At 33.8% G+C, this 12,472-nt stretch overlaps 1 protein-coding gene across 1 annotated transcript; it reads left to right on the top strand.

Annotated features, from left to right (window-relative positions):
• Nucleotides 1-772: 772 nt before the first annotated feature.
• Nucleotides 773-12,458, top strand: Klp68D (kinesin-like protein 68D). The gene is made up of 12 exons (XM_077429548.1): nt 773-984; nt 6,791-6,916; nt 6,984-7,259; nt 7,344-7,537; nt 7,664-7,828; nt 7,909-8,045; nt 8,121-8,303; nt 9,547-9,785; nt 9,866-9,966; nt 10,044-10,277; nt 10,347-10,539; nt 10,612-12,458. Exons 1-12 carry the CDS (start codon nt 811-813, stop codon nt 10,717-10,719), a joined length of 2,130 nt encoding a protein of 709 aa, XP_077285674.1. The 5' UTR covers nt 773-810; the 3' UTR covers nt 10,720-12,458.
• The last annotated feature ends 14 nt before the right edge of the window (nt 12,459-12,472 follow it).

The following is a 12,472-nucleotide window of genomic DNA, read 5'->3' as shown; positions in this document are numbered from 1 at the left end:
TTCGAAATCAGGAAAATTAGGCACAAGTCGCGCATTAAACTAAAAAGTGTAACTGTATCACATAAGTAATCAATAAATTCGATTATTTTTTTTATAAATCTAACCGTTTTTATTCTGCCAATTGTGACGCATGGAATATAAATGTGTGCCCTTAACAAAATAAATGGTTCGGTGTGTTATACAAATCTAATATATAATTTTGAAAGAGACTGTGTATGTGTTTTAGATGGAAGCATCGAAAACAAATCATAGTTACTATGACGATCGTTGAATATTATTTTTTTTCGATTCAAATAAATTTAATAAAAAAACAAATGAATGTTTACTATTAAATTAACCATGTTTTAGTGGTTTATATTACAAATACCGAGCAAAGCCAGGTAAAACCAGTAGTAGAATCATCGAAGGCAATGACATAATATGTGAAAGAGGCAAATTGCTCAAAATCATAGCAATGTTTTATTAATTTGGAGGCTATTGAATGCTTGGAATATAGCTTGAACGATGTCACAAGATTATAATCTAAAACGGGGAATACTCCAAAGTAGAAGATATATTGCGTTATCGATGACCAGAAATTGAAGAAGAATTTGAAAAAAATGGGTCAACATCGTTCCAATTGTTTATTTGATGGCACACACGACTCAATTAGCATAATGAACCAATCTCGTGTGTATTTAGCCTTTTTTCATAATCGTTCGGTACTCACACCGACGACCATTACCCCTGAAATAGTGTGATGACAACAGTAGCTGAAGTGAAGTGTCAGTCGGGACGCAGCGGTCGGCGAGGAAAGACGCGTTTGCGGTGATGGGGTCTCCCGGGACGAGGGGCGGCGGCACCACCCCACCCTCTAGTGGGGGTGGGGGTGGGGGTGGGGGTGGGGGCGGAGGCCGACCTCGCACGGCTCTCAACGAGGCCGTCAAAGTGGTGGTGCGCTGCCGGCCGCTCAGCAACACGGAGAAAAACGACGGTCATCATTCGGTGAGCAGACGGTCATCACTCCCACACACCCCACACACCCCACACACCCCACACTCCCCACACTCCCCACACTACCCACACCCACCGCACCCCCGCGCTGCGAATCGCCCTTGGGGGTGACCCCGCGCCGCGAACGGGTCGGCCCCGCTTTACGATGCCGATCGATACTCCCATAATACCATATATACACGAGTGTTCGTTCGGCTTCGGCTTCGGCTCTCCCGCACTTTGTTTGTGTCGATGTCGATAAATGCACCGGAAGTCACCGGAAGTCGATGTATTGGAAATGTCCTGGTCGGCGATCATTCGTCGTCATCCGGCTCGATTATTGCGGAGGATGCGTGAATCATCTCTTTCTCGTTGTCGGAATCAATTGCCGCCGTCCGAAAATACGTATCGCTCAACCCTGGTTTGAAGTTCGCTGAAAAAATACATGTATGCACGTGCTGAAGTGCATTTGTAGACTTTCACATTGTTGCCAATTGTAAAAACGAATTTCCACTCTGCTGATTTTGATCATTTCTTCAGCGTGCGAAAGTAAGTATGCGCACGGTGGGGGGAAGGGTAGGTATGGTGCTTGTATTTTTGGTAAACGGACTACTAGTCATATGTAAACCAGTCACAAGACAACCGTTCGCTCTAGATCGGTCACACGTGATCACCCAAATTCTGACCAAAACCCTACCAGCTCTAAGTTAGTACATAAAGGATAGAAATATAAATTTTCAGCTTAATACGTTCAGGGGTGTGGACAGAGTAGTGGGCACAACATTTTTGACCTTTCTACGAGGAAAAAAATCCCACTTCCGGTTCATTAAATTAAGCAATTTTTTTTTTATTTTTACTTAAAATCACTATCTTTATTATACTCAATAAATATCAAAAAGCTTAAAACAATTTAAAAGGTCAAAATAAAATAATGAAATATTGTTTTTAAAAAAAATACTACTTCCGGTTTACGAATTCTGACCAAAACCCTACCAGCTCTAAGTTAGTACATAAAGGATAGAAATATAAATTTTCAGCTTAATACGTTCAGGGATGTGGACAGAGTAGTGGGCACAACATTTTTAACCTTGAAAGTGAAAAAAATCCCACTTCCGGTTTATAAAATTTAATAATTTTTTTTGTTTTCATTACATTGCTACAAGAATTATACTTGAATTTTTTTGTGACGAACACACATGTTTAAGGGGTCGAAAAAAATAGTGGAAGAAAAATCGAACAAGAGTAAACTGCCACTTCCGGTTGACAGATACTTACTAAATTTTATATATAACTTGGTATTAAGCTTAAACTTTTAGATATAAAATTTCAGTTCAATAAACCAAAAGGTTTCTGAGAAAAACATAAAAAACCTCGATTCTCTAGAGTAAAAGTACTACTTCCGGTTCAGATAGAAATATTTAAAAAATATAAGGTTATAAAAATTATTATTTCTATCATATTTAAAAAAAATTCAGTCTGATTCAGTTAGTGGTTTGGGAGATAATTGAATTCAAAAACTTAAAAAGAAGAGGACACCTAAGGGGAGGTACCATTTCCGGTCAACTTAAAAATTTGAAAAAAAATTACGACGTGTCGATAAGAACTTCATTAACCGATACTAAGTTTCATTTCGATAGGACTAACGGTGTTAAAAATATCCTCAAAATACACACACACACAGACACACACACACACACACACACACACATTTTTTCTAGATCATGAAAACGTGATCAGTGATCGATTCTGAGTTCGAATCAGTCAAAATCTCGAGTTCGAATTTTCGCATGGTCACAAAACTTCATCTATTGTTACTACGTACATAGATAAAGTAATAAAACTAAAATGAACGTGTCGTACATTTTCAACACACCGCAGGTAATTAAGAAGTTCGGGCAATTTCGACTAAGACAATCATCAATATAATTAATAAACAATTGATCTTCAAATTGATTCACAAGAAAAATACTGGTGTCAAATTTTAATAAGGATCATCAAACTATTAGCAAAAATAGGTTGAGCATTTCGCGTACACAGAAATAGACTTGGCAAAGTAATTTTAGAAATTGTAATTTATCAAAAAATAGTGATGTTTTTTTTTAAACTTCGTCTACATAATGACTGAAGGAAACTTAAGTTGTATTGTTATTGAGATAAAATCTCAAATATAGCTATATTTAGACTTCCAAAAAAAATATTTTTCAAAAAAAATTTCTTTTTTTTTTTGACATTTTATAAAGGTAGTATATTTTATTCTGGTATCTTTATCTTTTTGATTTTTATATACATATACATATATGTTTTATTTTTTTTTAATAATGTTTTTAATTTTTAAAATTACCTACAAAAATTCCCTGTCAAAACCCATGCTTTAAATATAAAACTAATTTTTGCCCTGGGCGACGAAAAAGCAGGATCGGGGCCTGATAGTAGAAATTAAATTAATCTACATCAATACATTTGTTAATGTTCGTTATTAGTAAATAATTTGTTGTTCGGATTATCAAAAGATTCGCATACGAACTTCGACCTTTTAATTAAAATATAAAATTGATCGAAGAGGAAGTGGTATAATAAAACTTTACCTTTTTTATGATTTGTATCATTAGTGGGGTTGTTATGGATATAAATTTACAACATACACATATACATATGTAGTATTTTATTCGTCAAAAATGGTTACATTTGGACACTTGTCTTTTGTGCAATATTTTTTTGCCATTTGACAAAAATTCTTCCTTTGCGGTCAAAATGTTCAAATGTCATCTGTATTTATTTTTAATTCTTCTGTATCGTGTTTATCCCATTCTAATTCGTCAAATTTGTTTTAAAATGTGAATGTGAATATATATAATTTTATGATCGTATAAAATTTGATGAAACATTACAGCTTCCGGTCGGCTAAATCGAATTATAAACGACGTGAGTCGCGATTCGTAATATTGTATGTTTATTGTTTGTTACCATAGAAAAGCGCGTCATTCACGTACAATAATATCTTAACCGGAAAAGTGGTTGCAAAATGCAAAAAAAAATCGTTACACCATTATTATCGAATAATTTAATTATTTTCTGCAATGAGACTATTCTGCCCTTTTCTGACAAAGCGCTTTATCATAATAAAATGACATTCATTTCTAGGTGTGTACGCTAGCTACTTTATTAGGGTTGCCATTTGTATACTTTCGATAATTTATATAATCGTTTTTTTAATTAAAAATTATTAGAAGCATAAGTTTGTTTGGTATGGTGAATCTTTACTTTTTTTTAAATCGCAGATATTTTTTAGAATTAATGTATTGACATTTTAAAGATGCGAAATATTAAGATTTTTTATTGATTATTTAATTAAAAATAGTGTTAAATTTTGTGTCAAGGCAGTTAATGATCACTTAATTAAAAATAGTGTTATATTTTGTGTCAAGGCAGTTAATATGTTCATTATACATACATGCGTGTATATTTTACAGTCTATGTAAGTGTTCACTCAGGTTCAATCATGAACATAGTAGTTTGTTCATACACGAACTATTAACTGTCAAAAGCAATTTTCATATAGACGCGCCAGGTGTCACATGAAAAGCCTTTCAGGCGTCAAAACGCCAAGTATTTAAAGGGGAAATTATATGGAAACTGCAGTATAACGTTGGTATAATTCCCGTTAAAATTAAAAATATTCCATCCCAGGGTAAGCATACATATGTATATGTACGTAGAGGATGGGACAAACGGATATAGAATACTTATGCCAAACAGTTTGTGCATGAACAAACTAGTTAGTTTGTCAATTTGCTCTATTGCGTACAGTAAAAGTGGCCAGATTGCTTTGTGTATGAACAAGCTAGTATGTTTATGAACGAACGAAATGCACGCTTGGACTGTAACGTGTACAGGCACAGTCACGTAAAACACAACACTTGTGATTTTGAGCGAACACTTGAGAAGCCCTGCCATATAAACTAATGCAATGTAATCTGCAGTTCATACGCTCGGAAAGTTTTTTTTTTTCAATTTAAATAAGAAAATATTGGATACGGTTGAACATTTTGAACATTTTTGAACATTTTGTCGCTTGAACATTTCTTCCGTTTACATTTTGTCGCGGGTACATTTTGTCGCGGGTACATTTTGTCGCGGGTACATTTTGTCGCGGGTACATTTTGTCGCGGGTACATTTTGTCGCGGGTACATTTTGTCGCGGGTACATTTTGTCGCGGGTACATTTTGTCAGTGCACTAATTTTCGGGTACATTTTGTCGTTGAACATTTTGGACTTGCACCAATTGTCGTGTAACCATGCACACTCAGTAACCAGTAAATGTATATGTATGATAAACACATTAACATACATGTGTTCAAGGAGTACATGTACTATAAGCTGCGAACTTTTGATCTATGTATATGTATGTAGAATGAAGTAAAAAAAATGGTCGTTTTAATAATTAATTTACTATTGAAGTAAACGACAGAAAACGCAAATATCGGAAGGCAAAGATCGAAAATCGAAAGATCTTAAGTCGAAAGATCGAAAAAAAATGGTGCATGGTAAACGGTACATACTCACTTAATTTGCGCGAGCAGGATACAACAGGAACAAGAGGAACATGCTTTTCCTCCCGTATTCTGCGCGCGCACATTAATACGGGAGGAAAAGCCTGTTCCTCTTGTTCCTGTTGTATCCTGCTCGCGCAAATTAAGTGAGTATGTTCCGTTTACCATGCACCATTTTTTTTTTTTTTTGATCTTTCGACTTAAGATCTTTCGATTTTCGATCTTTGCCTTCCGATATTTGCGTTTTCTGTCATTTAACATTCTGTCTCGTCACGGAGACCGACGTATATGATAAATCTGCTTTATGAATAAATGTACAAATATGGAAAGTTTTATTTCCAAGTACGTAGTTCATTATAGAAAACTCAATGATGACGAAGAGCAAGTACATATATATGTACATGGAAATGAAAAAATGATGCATTCACTTGAAGAATTAATTCGCAAGAACTACAGATAATATTGAAAAAATATTATTTTAAAAATGACCTACATGTTAAGATTACACAATTACTTCAGCCGTATATGGACATACAAATTTATGTAAAAAAATTTAAAAAACTATACTTGTTTGCATAGCTAAAGCCATGGTTCTTCACCTTGAAAAACGGGCAATAATAAACGATCGTAAATTACTACATCGCAGATAGTCTTATCAAAAAGTATTATATATATGTATGTTCTGAAATAATATTATTTTATAGGTAGAATTATTTTTGCGTATTGAATATCGACATTTCGGAAAAAGCAGGGTTTCTAAACCTTTCGAAATGTCAGTAATAATATCCCTCGCAAATTAAACATGAAATTTCCCCGAGGAAAGTCATCAACGTAGATTAAGACATGATCTAATTGTCTACATACACGAGTTTAATTTTAGGCGCATATTCATAAATTTCAGCGTGTATAAATGAAAAAAAATCAGTCGTTAAACTTGTACGCATTTCAGCAACCCAGTGCCAAGTTGAATCAATGCCAATTTCATTCGGGTCTGTTTAGAGTAATTTCCTGACTTTCAATGAGCTCTGAAGTTAAATAAAAAAAAAAACGTTTTATTTTTCTTGTTGCGCTTACATTGGAAGGTCATACATTGTGCAAATATTTAATATAAATATTGTGTTCATCTTCTTTTATTGATTTTACATATTAGTGTTATGAACCTAGTGTTGATTTTGTCTGTTTTCCCAATAGAACAAATAATGTGCACGTTGCAGTCTTTTTCAATTTGGTCTCAAATAAAATTTTCAAATCATTTATTGAAATCTAGGTGGTGGAAGTCTTGAATGAAAGGGGTACTATACAAGTTGCGAGTCCGAAAGGTCAGGATAAACTCTTCACATATGATGCTGCCTATGATTGGAATGCCACACAAGAAAGCCTATACGATGAAATGGTATGTTTTATATACATATAACGTATTTGATTTATTATATGTAATTTCTCATTATGGTTTCAATTAGGTGCGTCCTTTGGTCAATTCAGTATTGGATGGTTTCAATGGTTGTGTATTTGCATACGGACAAACTGGTACTGGTAAAACGCACACGATGGAAGGCTCTGCAAACTGTGAAGGAATTATCCCACGATGCTTCTCTCAAGTCTGGCAGCATATTCAATCTGAAGCATCCGAAGACGTTACCTATCTCGTCAGCTGCTCCTATATTGAATTGTATATGGAAGATATAAGAGACCTACTGAAAAAGGACAATAAGAAAAAGCTCACACTCCGAGGACAAGTATGCAGTGAAAATTATTTGAAAATAAATACATAAATATAAATATATGTCAATATTTATGTATTTTTATTTAATTTTTTCCAGGAGTTTACAGGTTTCTATATTCCCGATATGACATCGGTAATTTGTCGTTCGTCTGCCGATATGTGTAAAGTGATGCGGTCCGGCAATAAAAATAGAACTACAGGAAGAACCGATATGAACGAGCATTCATCGAGATCGCACGCCATATTCCTCATCACAATTGAAATGGCACACAAAGGAACAGATACAATCAGGTGTGAATGAATATTTATAACAAATTATCTTTCAATCAGCTGCGGCCAAATGTTGGTTTCCTGCATATACGTATACATATTATAAATGTAAATTTAATCGACGTGAATCCTTTAAAAATGTTTCAGAGTGGGCAAGTTGAATTTGGTCGACTTAGCTGGAAGCGAAAGGCAAGGCAAAACGAACGCTTCGGCCGATCGGCTAAAAGAAGCGTCAAAAATCAATCAAGCCCTTTCGAGCCTCGGTAATGTTATATCTGCACTGGCCGAAAACTCACCGCATGTACCTTACAGGTATGTAACGGTGGTGAATTGAATAGATTCGATAAACCGAATCAAATCGGCTCATTATGCTGCCTTTTATTTGAATTTAGGGATTCAAAGCTGACCCGCATTCTGCAAGATTCTTTAGGTGGCAATTCTAAGACTATTATGATCGCCAACATAGGCCCAGCTTCGTACAATTACGATGAAACTATAACAACGTTGAGATATGCACACAGAGCCAAAGGTAAACGTCGAAACCGTTCAAATAGTCGAAACAATTGAAATAAACAACGTAATCATTTGTTCGTATTTAATTTAGCTATTAAAAATCAACCTATTCGAAATGAGGATCCTAAAGATGCAAAGCTGCACGAGTTTAAAGAAGAAATTGCACGATTGCGTAAGATGCTCGTGGATCGTAAAGCGATGGAGAGGAAAAAGGATAAACCGAAACGGATACCCAGAGAAAAGACTAATTCGCCGCAATTGCAAGATAACAGTGGTACATTATTATTTGAATATTTTACCATATGTATGTAGTTAGAGTAGGGTTTCCAACTGGTAAGTAAAGTAAACACAAAGAGGACATTTCTCAAAAATATTTTATTTTATTTAAAAATGAAAATAAAGCCTCGACATTAAGAGGGCTGTACACCCGAAACCTTAATTTTGTTGCCGTTCCTTTCTTTGATATATATATTGAGTGAATGCGACAGTATCGCTTCGACCAGATAATACGTATTTTAAATCGACAAAATCGAGGTTTCGTATTGGACCAATTTTTAAAAAAATTTTATCATCGGTATGAGAAAGATATTTTCTGTGCAACTATGCGCGTATTTTTTTTTTAAATCGACCGTTAAATAAGCACGCTGGACTCTTTTCGTGGGTGTAAAAAAGAGGCGATTTTATAGATGTTTGGCGGCTCCTAGCTCCTATAAAAAGTAACTAATCAAAAAAATAAAACGATAGATGCATCCCAATGGTGGATATCCATGGCATATTAAAAAATAGTTTCTCTAGTGCCATAATTGAGGAAGGGAGAAGTGTAATACGTATGTATGGACAAGGCGCTGGTGTTCAGCCCTCTTAACAAAATAAATAAAGGTGTCCAGCCCTCTTAAGAACTAGTTCAAAATTTAACATAAGATCGTTTAGAATAGCGGGCGCCAACCTTTCGGACCTCACAGACCACTAAATTCATAATTTTAAATCCCACGAACCACTTATGTACCTATGTATATATGAGTTTTTGAAAAACGAAATATATATTCATAAAATAATAATTAAAAACTTCCATTTTACTTATATAAAATTAACTCATTGGCATACCCATCATCAACATTGCGCCCCCTAAATTTTTGTTTTAAATATAATAATAAATTGAGCTAAACTGTAGGGTGGACGTGTCCAGCTACAGTTTAGCTCCGAATCGTCCGCTTTAGGTCCAGCACCGAATTAAGCATGGACCAAAATCGCCTAATATTTATACCTAGTGGGTATTGTCAATACAGAGAGGTCATTGGTCGATGAGTCGCGAAAACTTATTGGCTGTTGTATACAGCGTTTATACGGCGTCACGACATAACGTCCCCAACAAAATAATAACGCGACATATTTGACCAAAGAAAAAGGACAAAAGATTTTTTTCTGAAAAGAGGACATGTTCGCTTTAAAATAGACCTGTTGGAAACCACTAAGTTAGAGCTTCCTGTATGGTAAAATTTGTTTTTTATTCTATTTAGATGAAGTTGAAGCTTTGACGATGGAACTTCAGACTCAAAGTATGGAAGCAGAATCACACATAGAAGCAGAACGTTGCAAAACGGAAGAGCTTGAGTCTAAGATAATGGAATTGCAAGATAGGATGGTGCGTGGTGGTGTCGGTTCACAAGCTGAAAAAGATATAATTAATAATCTTAATGAAAGCCAAATCATATTAGAGCAGAGAAATTTGGAAATTTCCGAACGGAAAAAAAGAGAAGTTTGTATCTTTTTTTTAGTATCCGTTTAATGTTGTATTGAAAATATTTATATTTATGATTTATGAACTTTTTTATTTAGGTGGAAATGCAACAAAAAATTGATTTAGAAGAAGAAACAACCGCTTATGTCAATAACACATTTACTACTCTCCAACAAGAAGTCGATCATAAAACTAATAGGTATAAAAAAATCTTCTTTCTAATGAAGTGAATTTATATATATGTATGTTATTTTGTAACACAATGTTCGTTTTTAGGTTGAAAAAGTGCCTTGCAAAGTATAGTAGTGTAAGGGAGGAGATGATAGAAATGCGTGAAGCTCACGATCGAGAACGTCGCGAATTAGAAGCCTTACAGGAAGATCTCATAACAGAATTGAAAAAGAAGTTGCTGCTCGCTGATAACTTTGTCCCCGAAGCCGGCCGCGCTTTAGTTTATCGAGTACGATATAACGAAGACACCGACGAGTGGGAAATTCCACACGATTACCGGTATGTTTATTTAACTTGTAAAACTCGACAGAAAATTTCGATGATTCTAATGGCTGCTTTGTATTCCAGACACGATGATGACGGTCAAGTGATACAGCGTCCGATGACGTTCCCCAGCAAGCGTCGTCCAATCAGCGAATCGGTACGGAACCGACCCGAGATGCGCTACCGAGCTGAAAACTTACTTGACTTGAAAATGGAAATACTCGGATCAACAACAAAAGTCTATAAAAAACCCGAAGTCTCCGCGGCGTTGAAAGAAGTAACTATTTTAATATTTTAACTACTACCAAATTGTGAATACGCTGTATTTGATCGATTCGGCGGTTTTCAGGTGCTCAATTCCGCTTTGGCTAGAGAAGCTGATATTGAGATCAAGAAACCGACTACGGCGCGCAGGAGACCGACCACAGCACATCACAAAACTCAAGGTGTCCGATAAACTATGATAATCGTCCAATGCATTACGATTCTTGCCTTTAATCGTTAGTTATATAATATTATACATACCCTCGGCTTTTTATAACATCACGATTTTTTTAGATGTTTGTATTCCATGTTATGAAACATGAAGAATTATTTTATAACCTTAACAATGTCATCGAAGACTTGAATGACATTTTATTCACAGGTAGCATTCCTGAAAGTGTGCAATTTTTAAATATATGTACTATCCATATTTACTGCATCATTATATTGGAAATTCGAAGAAAAAGTGCACTGTCGATGATCATATTTTTTAGAAAAATATTTAAAATAATCCTGGCCCTACTAACTGCATAATGAATTGTTGCCATTTTATATGAGAAATGACATAATATTCACAATTTTTTTATTACTCTTAGTATTTATGGAATTATCGTAAATTTTATTTAAAATTCGTTATTTGATCTAAAGTAAGTAGTCGGGAGAGTATTCAATTTTTATTTAATTCAACGCTCATATGTATGTAGTTCCATCAAGACAATTTTATTTGTTTCTTGTTTAGCATTATTTGAAATTTCCAAAGCTCAAAAATGAATAAGTGTTGGTTTTAATTTTATAAATGAAGAATACCAACAATTGTATTTTTTTACAATATATAAATAGGTTTTAATTTTTTTCCGCATTAAAGATGGATTTATTTTCATTGTATCGTAGATGTACGTAATTGTGATTAATGTTTACTATTGTGATTGCCTATATTGTTGTGAATTATTTATTCCATGTCTATTTGCTATTATTTATTTTTAACATATTCTACATACATTTTGAAGAAGAGTATTCTCCATATATACATATATGTTATAGTGAAAGTGCGGAGGATAAATTACTATGTACGTATAATAGGACATTCCTAGAATATAACTTCTGACAGGACAATTCAATAAACACTGTAAAAATGTATTTTTGTATTACCATAAATCGTGGCCATTGTCATATAATTACTTTCATTTGTTTAATATTAACAAACCAAAGCTTAAATTTAGTGAATTTCGCTCATGTGTTGTTTTATACTCGCGAATACTTGTATTGTTTATCTTATCAGATTATTTTCAGTATTCTATTTTATTTATAGTTTTTGTACATTGTTGTTAATTAGTGATATCAAAATCAATATTGGTTAATATTATTTTAGCACAAGAAGTGTTTTAAAAGTACATAAAATGATACTAATTTTATTATTTCATTTTAGACTGCGACCAAAGACAACTTTGTTAAGACATAAGCAGCTCGATTTATTACTCGGCATTAAATGCAATTATTCACATTCCCATTAAAAAAATATTAAATCATTATTTACACGTTTCATAAATAACAATTTTTAATTTTAATTTTAGTCGTAAATGTACAAAAATTTGTCATGTTACGAAAGATCTCCCCAAATACGAGAACCCACCTTATATATGATTCTATTTTTATTATTTTATTTATTACCAATTTCGTATACCATTAAAGCGAATCAATGTTTGCATAACCACTGATTTCATTGCCATTACTTTATTCACTTTGAGCATAGCAGAGACATTTTATTTTTATATTTTTTTATTTACGACTGTTAAACCATGATATTATTATTTTTTAGTTTTACTAGTCTATTTTATCTGCACATTGATAACGCAATGCTATTAAAAAATCTAGTCAATGAAAAAGTATTGAATTACAATTTTTGTAATGTTATAATAAATATATTTATAAATTAAAATAAAACTTGT

This window comes from Arctopsyche grandis, chromosome 1 (genome assembly GCF_051622035.1).
Source record: "Arctopsyche grandis isolate Sample6627 chromosome 1, ASM5162203v2, whole genome shotgun sequence".
NCBI lineage: Eukaryota > Metazoa > Arthropoda > Insecta > Trichoptera > Hydropsychidae > Arctopsyche > Arctopsyche grandis.
The sequence above is the reverse complement of the archived record's forward strand: the minus strand, read 5'-3'. Positions and strand labels throughout refer to the sequence as shown.